General features: G+C 49.4%; 1 protein-coding gene across 1 annotated transcript in view; it reads left to right on the top strand.

The window, feature by feature from the left end:
- Positions 1 to 9,188, top strand: part of L3MBTL4 (L3MBTL histone methyl-lysine binding protein 4) — a 304,644-nt gene extending 295,456 nt beyond the window's left edge. The window contains exons 16-18 of the mRNA XM_065889471.1: positions 13 to 75; positions 8,820 to 8,955; positions 9,130 to 9,188. Coding sequence (XP_065745543.1) covers positions 13 to 75; positions 8,820 to 8,955; positions 9,130 to 9,188 — 258 coding nt within the window. The remainder of the gene's footprint in view (positions 1 to 12; positions 76 to 8,819; positions 8,956 to 9,129) is intronic.
- The last annotated feature ends 5,421 nt before the right edge of the window (positions 9,189 to 14,609 follow it).

Below are 14,609 nucleotides of genomic sequence, written 5' to 3'. Positions count from 1 at the left end.
CTCGCGCTGTAGGTGGCTGAGTTCATACAGTCTCTGCTGGGCTGCGAAGAGCATGCCAAGTGCTTCAAGAAAGAGGTAGGAAACGGAAAAATTACATGTTTCTCTACGACTAGGCCCGGAAGTGCTTTGTTTCCGTTTACTTAAGTGTAAATAAGGGCAGTCTGGGGGAGGCAAGACAAAGAGGTCCAGGCAGGAGGGGGCCCAGCGGGGCAGCCTGTCTGGGTCGCTGACGTGAGCTGTGCTTTGTCGCTGGAGCCTGCAGCCTCATCTCTGCAGCCGCTTGTGAAAGGGACTCTTGGGACACGTCATTCAGTTAATACCTGCATTGTGACTGCAGCCACGCTGGGGCAGTGGGGACCTGCCACGGGCCTGCACCCAGGAAAAGGGGGGCTTGTCTGCTCCAAAGTGGAATTAGGACCGTCCTACCTGTCCTTGCCCTGCCCCTACTTAGGGGGACACGGAGAAACCACACAATCCTTGAAACTGTTGGTTTCCTCATCTGCCTCCGGGGTTGCTGGTGGGACAGCACAGAGAAGGGTTAGTAAAGCTCCATAAGCGCTTACTGTTCCCATCATCACCATCACTGCTTTACTCTTAGGACTACCGGCTGTAAGGTCGGATCTTAACAAACGGCACCGCGAAACAGAGGAAAGCTTCAAGTGAGCTTTATTAGGGAGCGCTCCCGGGTGAGGTTCACTGGTCCGAGAGAAAGGGGCCAGAGAAGTCGCACCCGGGCGAGGGTTGGGCAAGATTTTATAGGGGAAGAAGGGAAAGGGGTGTGGTGAATCCGGGAGGGTGCAGGGTATTCCTTATTTGGTGGTCTTTTCGGGTATCCTGGGGGACCGTTAGTCCCGCCCCTCAAAAGGCGGGAAGGCTGGTCCGGGTTCAAAGTCCCCAGGTCAGTTCCTGGAACTGGGTGGTCCGGAAAGTCTCCAGGTCAGTTTCTAGAACTGGGTGGTCCGGAGAGCTTCGGTCTGATGCAAGCTGTGAATCTGATTGTGTTCCCCTGCCTCGGGCCAGTTAGCCTTACATCCCGACATCTTTGGTGTCATGGGGCGGCGTTCTGATCTCTGGCTACTTCATGCTGAATGGGGGCGTTGAAAGGGGAGTCAGGCGACCAGAGGTCCGAGGCTTAGGGGAGACCAGTGGGGGGTTCTGTAGGAAGCAAGGTGTAAGGACCGAGGAGCATTTGGTTTGTGGCCACCCGAGAGACTTCCTCCATGCGCCTGCGAAGGAACCTAAGAAAACAGGGAGCAAACGTGAGCAAGATACAGATGAGAATTAAGGGGCCTGAGACTGGTGTTAGCCAGGTATAGAGGGTGGATCGCCGCCAATCGGGAACTGGGGAGGCGGACTGTTGGTGTTTGCGTTGGAGTTCTTCTCTTAAGCGATGGAGGGCTTTTACGTTGTCTTTGACGAGTCCTGTTTCATTGATGTAATAGCAGCATTCCTCCTGTAGGAAGAGGCAGGTACCTCCTTTGTCGGCCGTGAGGAGATCCAGGGCTCGTCGATTTTGGAGGGCAACTTGGGCTACTGAGGTGATCTGGCGCTGGAGGGAGGTGATGGAGGCAGCAGAAGCCTCGATGCCTAGCTGGAGTTTCTGTTCTAGGTCACGGGATGTTAAGACACTGTGTTAGGGCTCCTCCCCCGATGCCCGCAGCAACAAGAGAGGAGTCGAGGGAGCTACCACCGCATAGGCTGCCCGTCGGCGTCCGTCAGGACCGAGTATTGAGCTGCCATCTACGAAGAGGGGGCGGTCCGGGTTTGAAAGAGGGGTATCAAAGAGTCCTTCTCTCAGCGGGCTGAGGGCCTCTACGAAGATAGGCAAGAGGGAGGCCGGGTTTAGGCGGGGGAGAGGTCGAGGGAGATAGCAGGTTTTCAATGAACAACAGGTGGAATTCCTGGATGCGGGAGGGGCCCAGGAGGGAGAGAGACTTGTGACCTAGGAGGTCGACCAGCCGGTGGGAAGAAAACACGGTTAGTGGGTGGGCCAGAGTCAGTTTGAGTGTTTGTTTTGGTCAGTTCGGCTGCCGCTGCTAGGGCCCGAAGGCATGGTTGCCATCCCCGAATGGCTGGGTCTAGCTGTTTGGAGAGGTAAGCCACGGGGCGGTAGGAAGGCCCTACAGGCTGGGCAAGGAGTCCAGTGGCTATTCCAGCCCGTTCATCCACAAAAAGGTGAAAAGGTTGGTTTGGGTTGGGCAGAGAAAGGGGAGGAGAAGATATCAGAGCGTTACGGAGGGTGAGAAAGGCCTGTCGAACGGCGGAAGGAGAGGTGAGGGGTCCTTGAGGGGTTTCTTTAGCAGCTAGATATAAGGGTTTAGCGAGGAGAGCAAAGTTAGGGATCCAGTGTCAGGAAAATCCTGTAAGGCCCAAAAAGGAGAGAATTTGTTCCACTGTTTCCGGAGGCTGGAGTTCACGGATAATCCGGGTGCGGTCGGCTGTTAGACCTTTTGTGGTAGGGGTAAGGTGGAGCCCCAGGTAGGTTACAGAAGATACAGATAACTGAGCCTTGGCTGGGGAGACCCAATAACCGTGAGAGCCAAGGTAATTGAGGAGATCTGCAGTATGTTGTCTTGAGAGGCTGAGAGATGGGCTACAAAGGACGAGGTCATCTACATATTGAAGGAGTGTGCTGGGGGTAAGGGAACAGGAAGTGAGGTCCCGTGCCAGTGCCTGACGGAAGAGGTGAGGACTGTCGTGGAAGCCCTGGGGAAGAACTGTCCAGGTGAGCTGACTGGAAGTATGAGTATCTGGATCCGTCCAGGTAAAGGCGAAGAGGAAATAGGAGTCGGGATGAAGGGGGATAGTGAAAAAGGCATCTTTGAGATCCAGAACCGTAAAGTGGGTTGTGGATGGGGGGATATGGGAGAGCAAGGTGTATGGGTTTGGTACTACTGGGTGGAGAGGAATTATGGTCTCATTGATTAGTCGGAGGTCCTGGACCAGGCGATAATCCCCAGAGGCCTTGGACAGGCAGGATGGGGGTGTTGCAGGGAGAGTCCATGGGGATGAGGAGTCCCTGGTTTAGGAGTCTGGTGATAATAGGTTGTAGGCCCCTAAGATGAGTCTCAGAGATGGAAAATTGGGGCCTTGATGGAAATTTGGAGGGGTCCCTTAGGCGAATGAGAACGGGGCAATGGTGTGTTGCTATTATGGGCTTAGAAGTATCCCAGACTTGGGGATTGATTGGGTTCAGTGTGATTGGAAGAGGGGGATAGGAGGGGGAGGGTTCTAGAGACAGGCCGAGAAGAGGAAGCAGGAGTTGGGAGGAGGGGACCTTAGGGTCAAGTCGAACCAGCTGGAGGGAGGCCCCTAAGTGGAAAAGGACATCTCGGCCTAGCAAGGGAGCTGGGCAGGATGGTATGACTAAGAAGGAATGAGTAAAAGGGAGTCAGTCCTTCGATATGACATGGGAGTGGACCGGTCTGGAGTGGGAAGGATGGTTTGCTATCAGTACCCATGACCGAGATCTGGGAAGGAGAAACTGGCCCGGAATAAGTAGGCAGGACTGAATGTCCACCAGAAATGAGATGGACTTACCCGCTACCTGTAGCGTTACCCTGGGCTCGGCAAGGGTGATGGGGGTCTTGGAGTCCGGGCGCCATCAGTCATCAGCCAATCCCAGCAGTTCGAGTGGTAATGCCGTTGGGTCGGCCTGCCCCCCGCGTGGAGACGCTGAGGGAGGGCCAGTCGTAGGGCAGTCACTCTTCCAGTGGCCCGTTAGCCCGCAGCTGGGACAGGGCTTAGAAGGAGGTCGGGGATTGGGACATTGGCGAGCCCAGTGGCCTTCTTTTCCGCATTTGAAGCAGGCCCCCGGCGGGGTTGCCTTTTGTGGATCCCGTGGATGCTGTGATCCATGGGAGATGGCCGGCCTTAGGGCAGCTACAAGAGCTTGGGTTTGGAGGGCCACCTTCTGGTGCATCCGAGCCTGTCGGCTGGATTCTGCTAAATCCTCACGGCCATTGTAGACTTTAAAGGCCATCTTTACCAGATCTCGAATAGGGGTTTGAGGGCCGTCTTCTGCCCGTTTAAATTTCTTTCGGATGTCTGGGGCTGATTGGGTGATAAAATGGGTGGCTAGGACCGCTGCCCCTGCCGGGGTGTCGGAATCCAGCCAGGTGTAGAGAGTTAAGGCCTCTGTAAGGCGATTGAGAAAGATAAGCTGGATTTTCGTTAGGTTCTTGGGTTATCGATTTTGGTTTTTCAAAATTGACTACCTTATGAGCGGCAGCCTGCATGCCAGCCAGGAGGCATTGGATCATGAGGTCGCGCTTACGACGGCCATCTTGGCCATCCTGATAAGTCCAGTGTGCATCGGTGCCAGGTACGGCCGTCGCTCCGACAGGCATGGAGCTGTCGGTAAGGTGCATGGCTTCGGGCAGCAGTTTGAATTCTTTCCCTCTCTCGTCAGGGGTCAGAGTAGAAGATAGGATCACAAAGATATCGTGCCAGGTTAGATCGTAAGCTTGAGAGAGCTAGCGAAATTCTTTGAGGTAGCGGCAAAGTCGGCAGAAAAGGAGCCTAATCGCTTTTCTATTTGAACATAAACTCTAACTAATCCTTCCGCTCCCGCTACCTCCCTCAGAGGGCAGAGGAGATTTGGATCGTGGGAGTCGTGAGAGCGTGTATGGGCACTAATTGGCGAAGCAAGGGGCGTGGGAGGAGAAACCGTTGAGGGAGGCGGGGGAGCGGTTGGAGGGGCCGGAGCGGGTTCGGGAGGAGGGACTGCTTCAGGGTAGGGTGGAGGTTGGAGAGGAGCTCTGGAGGGGGGAGAGGCGAGAGATGAGAGATTCGGGTGGGTCGGCTAGTGGAGAGGGGTCATCATCAAAGGAAATTAGGGGCTTGGATGTAGGAGATGTAGAAGGAAGGGCAGGAGCGTAAATACCAGAAGGCCTGAACATTGGGGACCTTGGACCATTTGCCCGTCCTGCGGCAGTAATTATCTAGATCACGGAGGATGTTAAAATCGAAAGTCCCTTCAGGATTGATTGTCTAGAGGCTACTGTGGCCAGGCCACAGTGGAACAGAAAACAAGCCGTCGGCAACGGAGATCTTGGGAGAAGCCGAGGGCTGTAAAATTGGCTAGGAGATACCCCAGGGGCGTCTTAGGATCTGGTTTCGATTGTGAGGTTCCCGTGACCCCCAGTCTGTCCCTGAGTGAATGGAGAGGGAGAGAGGCGTCCCTGGTCTCAGTCTCCAATTCACGGCAGGTCGGAGGGCAGTCAGGCGATTGGGACGTCTCCACAGTTGCCCGAGGCCCGGAGAGAGGACGCAGGAGTCCCTGACGCGGCTGCGATTAGGGACAGGGAGTCCGATGGGCAGGGACTCTGGGGGTCGGAGGGAACACGGGAGGGGGACTTACCCCATTTTCTGCCGGATCGGGTGGATGAGTAGAGGTTCCCTGGTTGTCTCCTGGGGGAGGGGAGGAGAGGCCCACGCGGTAACCCGCGGGGCTTGGTACCCCTCCCGGGTTTTGGCACCAAATGTAAGGGTCGGATCTTAACAAACGGCACCACAAAACAGAGGAAAGCTTCAAGTGAGCTGTATTAGGGAGCGCCCCCGGGCGAGGTTCACTGGTCCGAGAGAAAGGGGCCAGAGAAGTCGCACCCGGGCGAGGGTTGGGCAAGATTTTATAGGGGAAGAAGGGTGGTGAATCCGGGAGGGTGCAGGGTATTCCTTATTTGGTGGTCTTTTCGGGTATCCTGGGGGACCGTTAGTCCCGCCCCTCGAAAGGCGGGAAGGCTGGGCGGGGTTCAAAGTCCCCCAGGTCAGTTCCTGGAACTGGGTGGTCCGGAAAGTCTCCAGGTCAGTTTCTGGAACTGGGTGGTCCGGAGAGTTTCGGTCTGATGCAACCTGTGAATCTGATTGTGTTCCCCTGCCTCGGGCCAGTTGGCCTTACACCGGCCAGTTGGCCCGCGAGTCTTGCCTGAAGTTCTGAAGGTTGGGGTGTGGCCCGTAGGGCGGTGCTCTCCACCACTGTGGGAATGTGCTCGTTACCCCATGGGAAGGGTATTCCACTCTCTAGATGGACGATTCTTCATTAGACAATATATTAGACATGGAAGCTTTTAAAACTCTCAACACCCCACGTGGGGTCCCCAGGGATCCCTCCTTCCTCAGGGAGACACTGACACCATGGTTTGTATTGTTAACTAAAAAGGGTTAGAACCACAGGGCTGGGTTCATGGAAGGGTGTCACCCTAGCAAACTTCATTCTGTCCTCTTTGTTCTGGAACCTGGACTCCTTCTGAGCCCATCTGTGAAAACAGGCAGCGTGACTGTGGGACAGGCCACAGTCGCCGGGACTCAAACTCTGAGACCACCCTGGGGCTTCTAGAAACCGGAAAAACGGCCTGCACGGTGGCACTGGCCATCACATGACCTCAGGAAAGCCATAACATTCCAGACCACAGTATATTGTAAAAGTTAATAAATACAGCATTCATTTTGAATGTACTTCGGCTTATAATGGTGTTTGGCATAGGAGTCATTTTAAATACAGGAGGGTTAAAAGGAGAAAACAAAATCCAAACCAAGCCACTGGCCGGACGCCCTTCACATTTGGTATACAGACGTCGGGTATTTTAACTGTGCATGTTTACAGTGGTCGTGCGCATTTAATTTTACAAATTAAAACATCTTTCTGTGTCATCAGATCATGGAACCCCTTCACATTTGGTATACAGACGTCGGGTATTTTAACTGTGCATGTTTACAGTGGTCGTGCGCATTCAATTTTACAAATTAAAACAGATCTTTCTGTGTCATCAGATCATGGAACCCCTTCACATTTGGTATACAGACGTCGGGTATTTTAACTGTGCATGTTTACAGTGGTCGTGCGCATTTAATTTTACAAATTAAAACATCTTTCTGTGTCATCAGATCATGGAACCCCTTCACATTTGGTATACAGACGTCGGGTATTTTAACTGTGCATGTTTACAGTGGTCGTGCGCATTTAATTTTACAAATTAAAACATCTTTCTGTGTCATCAGATCATGGACACCCTTCACATTTGGTATACAGACGTCGGGTATTTTAACTGTGCATGTTTACAGTGGTCGTGCGCATTCAATTTTACAAATTAAAACAGATCTTTCTGTGTCATCAGATCATGGAACCCCTTCACATTTGGTATACAGACGTCGGGTATTTTAACTGTGCATGTTTACAGTGGTCGTGCGCATTTAATTTTACAAATTAAAACATCTTTCTGTGTCATCAGATCATGGACCCCCTTCACATTTGGTATACAGACGTCGGGTATTTTAACTGTGCATGTTTACAGTGGTCGTGCGCATTCAATTTTACAAATTAAAACATCTTTCTGTGTCATCAGATCATGGACGCCCTTCACATTTGGTATACAGACGTCGGGTATTTTAACTGTGCATGTTTACAGTGGTCGTGCGCATTTAATTTTACAAATTAAAACAGATCTTTCTGTGTCATCAGATCATGGAACCCCTTCACATTTGGTATACAGACGTCGGGTATTTTAACTGTGCATGTTTACAGTGGTCGTGCGCATTCAATTTTACAAATTAAAACAGATCTTTCTGTGTCATCAGATCATGGAACCCCTTCACATTTGGTATACAGACGTCGGGTATTTTAACTGTGCATGTTTACAGTGGTCGTGCGCATTTAATTTTACAAATTAAAACAGATCTTTCTGTGTCATCAGATCATGGACCCCCTTCACATTTGGTATACAGAAGTCGGGTATTTTAACTGTGCATGTTTACAGTGGTCGTGCGCATTTAATTTTACAAATTAAAACATCTTTCTGTGTCATCAGATCATGGACGCCCTTCACATTTGGTATACAGACGTCAGGTATTTTAACTGTGCATGTTTACAGTGGTCGTGCGCATTTAATTTTACAAATTAAAACATCTTTCTGTGTCATCAGATCATGGACCCCCTTCACATTTGGTATACAGACGTCGGGTATTTTAACTGTGCATGTTTACAGTGGTCGTGCGCATTTAATTTTACAAATTAAAACATCTTTCTGTGTCATCAGATCATGGACCCCCTTCACATTTGGTATACAGACGTCGGGTATTTTAACTGTGCATGTTTACAGTGGTCGTGCGCATTTAATTTTACAAATTAAAACATCTTTCTGTGTCATCAGATCATGGACTCCCTTCACATTTGGTATACAGACGTCGGGTATTTTAACTGTGCATGTTTACAGTGGTCGTGCGCATTTAATTTTACAAATTAAAACATCTTTCCGTGTCATCAGATCGTGTTTCGTTGCTTAACAATCCATGAAAATGTCCCAAATCATTAACTATTTCATCGTAACATGAGTTTTGGTCACTGCCTGGTCCCTCATCCTAGGTAACACTGTAATTTATTTCCTTCCGCTGTTTCTGGAGTGCCCGGGTGTTTGCAGGGCTGCAGTGTTAACACCATTGCCTGCTCCTTGTTCATTGTTCTCATGGGAAACATTCCTGGAGACTTCACTTGGTAGATGAAAGCGGGTTATTATTAAGGCCCTTTATACAAATTCAGTCCAAAATTTTAAAAATGTAACAACAGAAATTCAGCCTAGGGACAGTTCATGTACACTGAATTCACATTTAACAGAATGAACCCCTCTTTGATCTAACTTAGCTTCAGCATTCTGGGGAAAACAGAATTGACGGTGGTCGGACTAAGATGCCGTCGTGGTCTGTGGTCCCCAAGCTCTGGTAGGCCACCGCGTCCCCATCACACAGCTCAGCACCCAGGGGCCCCGGAGGGCAACCAGACTTGAACAGCAGGATATGTTTATTTGTGCTGATTTATTGATCTACAGCAGATTGATGGCAAAGCCTTCCTGCTCCTGACACAGAAGGACATTGTCCAGGTGATGAAGATCAAACTGGGTCCAGCCCTGAAGATTTATAACTCCATCCTCATGTTCAGAAGCTCCCAGGACCTCGCCAGGGAAGGTGCTGTCTCGGGCCAGGAAGGCGGGGGAAAGTCTGCACCTGATGGGCTGCGGCCACCACGCCTTGTTCTCTCAGCAGGAGCACCAGCCACATGAACTTGATTTCGGTGTGCCCGTGGTCACGTCCAGGTGTGATCTGGACCTTGTAAAGTGGCTGCGGTTTTTATGTTTGCAGGGTTTGCTGGCTGGTCCAGCACCAGTGACGCAGAGGCCCAGGCACATGCAGGCTTCTGACCGGCCTCATCTCGGCTCTGACGTGCTGCAGCGACCAGACCAGAGAAGCCCACACGCGCGCCTTTATCCTTCTCCCTCGCCCTGGAGGAGGCCACTTCCCATTTGCAAGGATGCAACTCTCCAGTGGTAGAGTATCAGGAAAACGGTTTTCACACACACATTGTTCCGTTTTCACCAGAACGGCTTCTGAGCTGGGCTGCGATTTGCCCTCCGGGTGCAGTGAGTCTAAGAGATAGAGGCCTGGTGCTTTAAACAGACTTCTGTGAGATTTGTGTACTTTACTCAGGAAAGCATGGATCGTTAAAAAAATCAGTAATAAGCACATGTTTTCATGATCCATTAATTCTCCTTTGTGTTCCACAAACCGTTTCTCAGTTGTGCTGCCAGGGTCTCCCGAGTGTGCCCAGCCAGCCGGGCACCTGGCAGAAGCTGGCAGGACTCTCCTGAGGACCCTCCACCTGCAGTGTCCCCACAGGGACCCTCACACAGACACACCTCCCCCCCCAACCCCCGACATCTTCACAGCTTCTGCTCTAAGGGTTGCCTCAGGGGGGCTGACTTGTCCTGCAGGCTGTCTGCGTGTGTGCCACGAGCCGTGTTACATGGGGGCCCTGGGTACATCTTTACAGAGACACTCCATTAAAGGGAAGACTTCTAGAGTGGGGAGCTGGGTGTCTATGATACGTTCAAACAATTCTTATTTGTTATCAGCCCTTATTTGTGTAAGCGACTACATTTGAGGCTGAAGTTACGTGGAGTCAGCCTCACGGTATGGGAGGCTCCATCTTTTTGGTTGGGTTTTTTGGGTGGCAGGGGTTGTGTTTTTTTTTTTGCAGGTGGGAGAGAAAAGAAAAAAAATAGAGTCAGACCTACAGTACCTATTTGCTTCAGTTAAGAATCTTACGGTTTAAGAAAGTTGCTTGGAGAGTTTATCAAACTTCAAGTCACCGAAGGAAAAAAAATTCTTCTCTAAGAGGTATACTTATATTTCATTCTTTAGATCCTCACCTTAACTAAATGGAATTTTAATGTATTATTGGTTAATGTGCATTTTTCTTTCTGTGATGTTTTATTTGTTGTTTGGGTTTTGTTTTTTTTGGACTGCCACGTACAATTAAAATTCCTGCTTCTATGTTAAAATCTTAATATATTTTAAATGATAATAAACAGATAAAATATGACCTCCACCTCACTGCTTTTATGAATATGTTGTAATAGCCTGGAGGCTGTCTTTCCAGCTGGGAAGGAACAGAGGCAGTGGCCCTGCACCCGTCGGCCGGTAGAGAAATCGGCCGCTTCTGAACACTTTTGGAGTATGTTTTCTCAGGGAAGTAAATTTAGGTGTTAATGATTTGAGTGTTTTACGTCTGAGGTTTTTTTTTTAATTAAACAGAACCTCAAAATTGCTCATTTATGTAGGCTCCATGGAAGACATGAGATTTGTGGTTTGTATATTTAACCCATGTCATTTTAAGAGAAGGATCTAGAACAGGACAGATAATTCCAAGCCAGATTAGGGTTGAACTGTTGTGTCCCTAGAAGACGGTATGATCGGACAGAAAGAGCTTGATCCAGGAGTGTAGCCACCGGCTGCAGCACATCCCCACTTTGTCATCCAGGTGCCTCGACCTTGACATTCAAATGGCCCCACCAATGTGAACAGTACCCATCACCAGGGCAGCTGCCTGAGCCAGGAGACTAGAATCCTCTGACTCTTTGTCAGCTTCTGGGCTGTAATTCTTCTTCTACCAACACGGCATCACTGGACGTGGACATGGGCCGCGAGGTGTGCAGCCGGCAGCCAGCACTGGGGCTCTCACGCGCCCTACTTCCCCTCAAGCACAGCTCTGTTCTCTCTCTCTCGTCTCACACACACATAGTCTGGGCTGGACCAAGACTGAACCCCCTCCTTGTCTCCACACTCACCCCTCTTTTGGGCCTCCCCTCTTGCATCTGCTGACCCCTCCGCTGAGGTGTCCCCTCCCCCGTCCTCCAGAAGTTTCCTTAACGCCTTAGCTCCTGGGTTCCCGCAGCAGCCATGCCTCCCATCGTATGCTCCTCAGTCTTTATTATTACTTGCTTGTCTCTCCCCACTAGTCTAGGGTCTGTGAGGACCAAGACCGTGGCCTCCTCCTCTTCACTTTTCCTGGCATCTGGCCTAGTATCTGGCACGTAACGGGCACACAGCAAGTCATTTGTTGCATCAATGAACGAAGCAAACCAATCAAACTCAAATCTAGATTCCAGCTCTGTGACTTCCTAAATAGTTGTAACGTCTCCATAAAATGAGAAAATAATACCTACCCCCGAGGGGTTTTTTCATTTGATTTTGAGGATGTGTGCATGTGTGACTGCAACTGACACAACACACAAATAAGGTGCCTGACACCTAACAGTAGCCACTAAATAGGGGTCAGGAAAGTAACAGCAACAGCGATCCATTTTTTTTAATAATCTTGTAGGAATCTCCCGCGTACATATTCAAATTTGCATCAAGCCTGACCCCAAGGGGCCCACTCTTCTTAGTGTGGCTACGTGTTAGGGGCCCAGGGGCACGTGGGGCGGGCCCTGGGATGCTCCTAAGGGCCCTTGATCGGCCTGGACTCCAGACTACCACACCCAGAAGCGGCGCCAGCCAGCTCCCTCCCCGCGTCCCATGCTCTCCAGAAAGGCTTGGATCATTAGGAGTTGGTATCCTTTGCTCTGCCAGGAGGGCCCCCACCACACTCAGCAGTCAGGAAGCATCCCGAAGTGCCCAGATGGTGTGAAGGCCTCCACTGCCCCTGGGTACCAGCCTCAGCCCCTACTCCCCGTTTCTTTTCCTGAGTCCCACCCGAAACATGAGTGAGTCAGGGACAAAGGGAAAAAAATGCCATCAGGGCATCAAGAAATACAACTTCTAGGATATTGGAAAGAGTTCCCCCAAAGGACCATTCATACAACATATCATGATGCTGGAAATGAGATCATTAGCAAGAATCCTAAGGGAGCTGGGACTTCTGCGACTATAGACTTTAAACGCCTGTAATTTCAGGTAATTTTTGCAAAACTAAATTTCTGTCACTTCTAACAACCTGCAGACATTCTACGAAAAATCTATCCTTAATCAGCTCTGAACCCCACTTTCCTCCCTCTGTAATTAGATGCTAACCTTGTATAAACCACATTCTAAACAGATCGCAGGAGTGACAGAGCAGGAAATTGACTCCTTGTTAACACAGGGCTCTGGCCTGTGACATCTTCCCCTGGCTGACCGCTGACTCTCAGACATCCGTGGGATTTCTTGGTTGAGTCTCTTGTGTCTATGGAATCTCCTTCTGCCGAGAGAGGGCTGGAGGCAGGGAACTACAGGGGAAGGTACTAGGGCTTTGGAGTCAAGCCCAGGCTTGAATCCTGAGTCCTATGTCTAACCAGGTGCCTGATATCACTGGAAGCATTTCTTAACCACCCAGCAAATGACCAACTTGCCACGTTCACTCCTTCCTTTTGAAATAATTTTGATTGCATTACATTTTGCTCCATCCTTTTGAAGAATATTCAGTTTGTCTTTCCAACTCCCAGGGCATAAAAATATATTCCTGAATATGAAGTGTTCCTGTGAATACATTCTTAATATTCGAGAATATATTTGTCATGAATATATTTTCTTATAAATAAATTCTTCTTAAAAACGTATTCTGCTTATAAATATATTCATGAAGAATCTATTTGTTAATAGATTTTTGAATATTCAGAATCTTTATAAATATATTCTTCCTACGAATAAATATATTAGTGAATAATATATTCACAAGAAGTCTTTCTTCAAAAATACATCCTTGTTATACTCTCTGTCTCCATCTCTCTCTGCCCTTCAGTTTCTAGCTGCGGCAGGGAGCTGGTACAGGCCAACTCCTTAAAATGCTGCCGAGGGCTTCCCTAGTGGCGCAGTGGTTAAGAATCCACCTGCCAGTGCAGGGGACACGGGTTCGAGCCCTGGTCTGGGAAGATCCCACAAGCCGCGGAGGAACTAAGCCCATGAGCCACAACTACTGAGCCTGCGCTCTACAGCCTGCGAGCCACAACTACTGAGCCCGCGAGCCACAACTACTGAAGCCCGCGCGCCTAGAGCCCACGCTCTGCAACAAGAGAAGCCACCGCAATGAGAAGCCCGCGCACCACAACAAAGAGTAGCCCCCGCTCGCCGCAGCTAGAGAAAGCACGTGCTCAGCAACGAAGACCCAACGCAGCCAAAAATAAATAAATTAATTAATTTTTAAAAAATGCTGCTGGGGAGAGAGTGAAAACTGTATAAATAGAATTCAAGAGTTAAACGACTAACCATTGGTGAGCCATTTAATGAAGTGGTGATCACAACTTGATTTCTCAGTGAGATTTTCTGCTTCCAAGTCTTTGCCCCATATATCCCTTTGGACAGATGATGGATGTTGAATCCAGTGATAATAAAACACAGCCTAGCCGCCCCTGGATGGATATCTAGATGCCCGGGCTGAGGCTGGGAGGCACAGGGGAGCCCTTAAAGGCAGAAGTGAAGACTCAGTTCCTTAATGGTGAGCCCAGAGGGCTACGGGCATGTTGACAGCATGCGTCATCCGTCCCATGTGGCCTCAGAACCTTTAGGGGCAAAGCTGCGGTATCCACATCACTGTCTGCTGATGGTGGCCAAAGGAGTGGCACTGAGATGGAAGAAATTCAGGGAAAAGGGATATGGGGTAAAAAAAAAACAAAAACAAAGAACCACCATTAAAATGGGAATGGAAAGCCAAAGGTTGGAGAAATGAGACTGAGTTTAAAATATTGAGTTTTTCTCCAAACTGTTCTGCTTCATGGCAATCAGGCTTAGTTGTTTCATGCAATTTTGTCTACAAGACAACATCCATCCATTTCCCCATTCACTTTGGTTTGAATTCAGATCGTGTTCCCTTTGATTGCAGAATCTATGCATCAAGGCAAATCAATTCATGACATACACAAAGTGGTGAGAAATCCCAGGTTGAACCCAGAATGTTCCCACAATGGCTTTTTCACAATCCTTGAACTGCAGCTGATAGCAATTGTGTTAAATATGCATGAGGACTGTTTGGAAATACAGGGTCAGTATTTTACTGTGGAATGCTGGGGGCTGAAAGATCTTTTAGTAGGAAAAAAATATCAAGAACTATGGGCAAATATTAGCTCAGCTTCATTTTTTAAAAAATAAACAGAAAGTGTGTTTACAGGATTTGTTTCCCTGAGATAAAAGAATTGCTTCACCACCTTGCTGTGAGAAAGGTCAGGTGTGAGTGACATGTGCTTCCACCAATGCAGTTGTTCATCCATAATCTGCACTTGGGACCCACATGAACACTGTGCTTCAGGCACCAGCCAAGGTTTTGTTTTGTTTTGTTTTGTTTCCAAGAAGAAGCAATTCGAGTATCATTT

This window comes from Phocoena phocoena, chromosome 13 (genome assembly GCF_963924675.1).
Source record: "Phocoena phocoena chromosome 13, mPhoPho1.1, whole genome shotgun sequence".
NCBI lineage: Eukaryota > Metazoa > Chordata > Mammalia > Artiodactyla > Phocoenidae > Phocoena > Phocoena phocoena.
The sequence above is the reverse complement of the archived record's forward strand: the minus strand, read 5'-3'. Positions and strand labels throughout refer to the sequence as shown.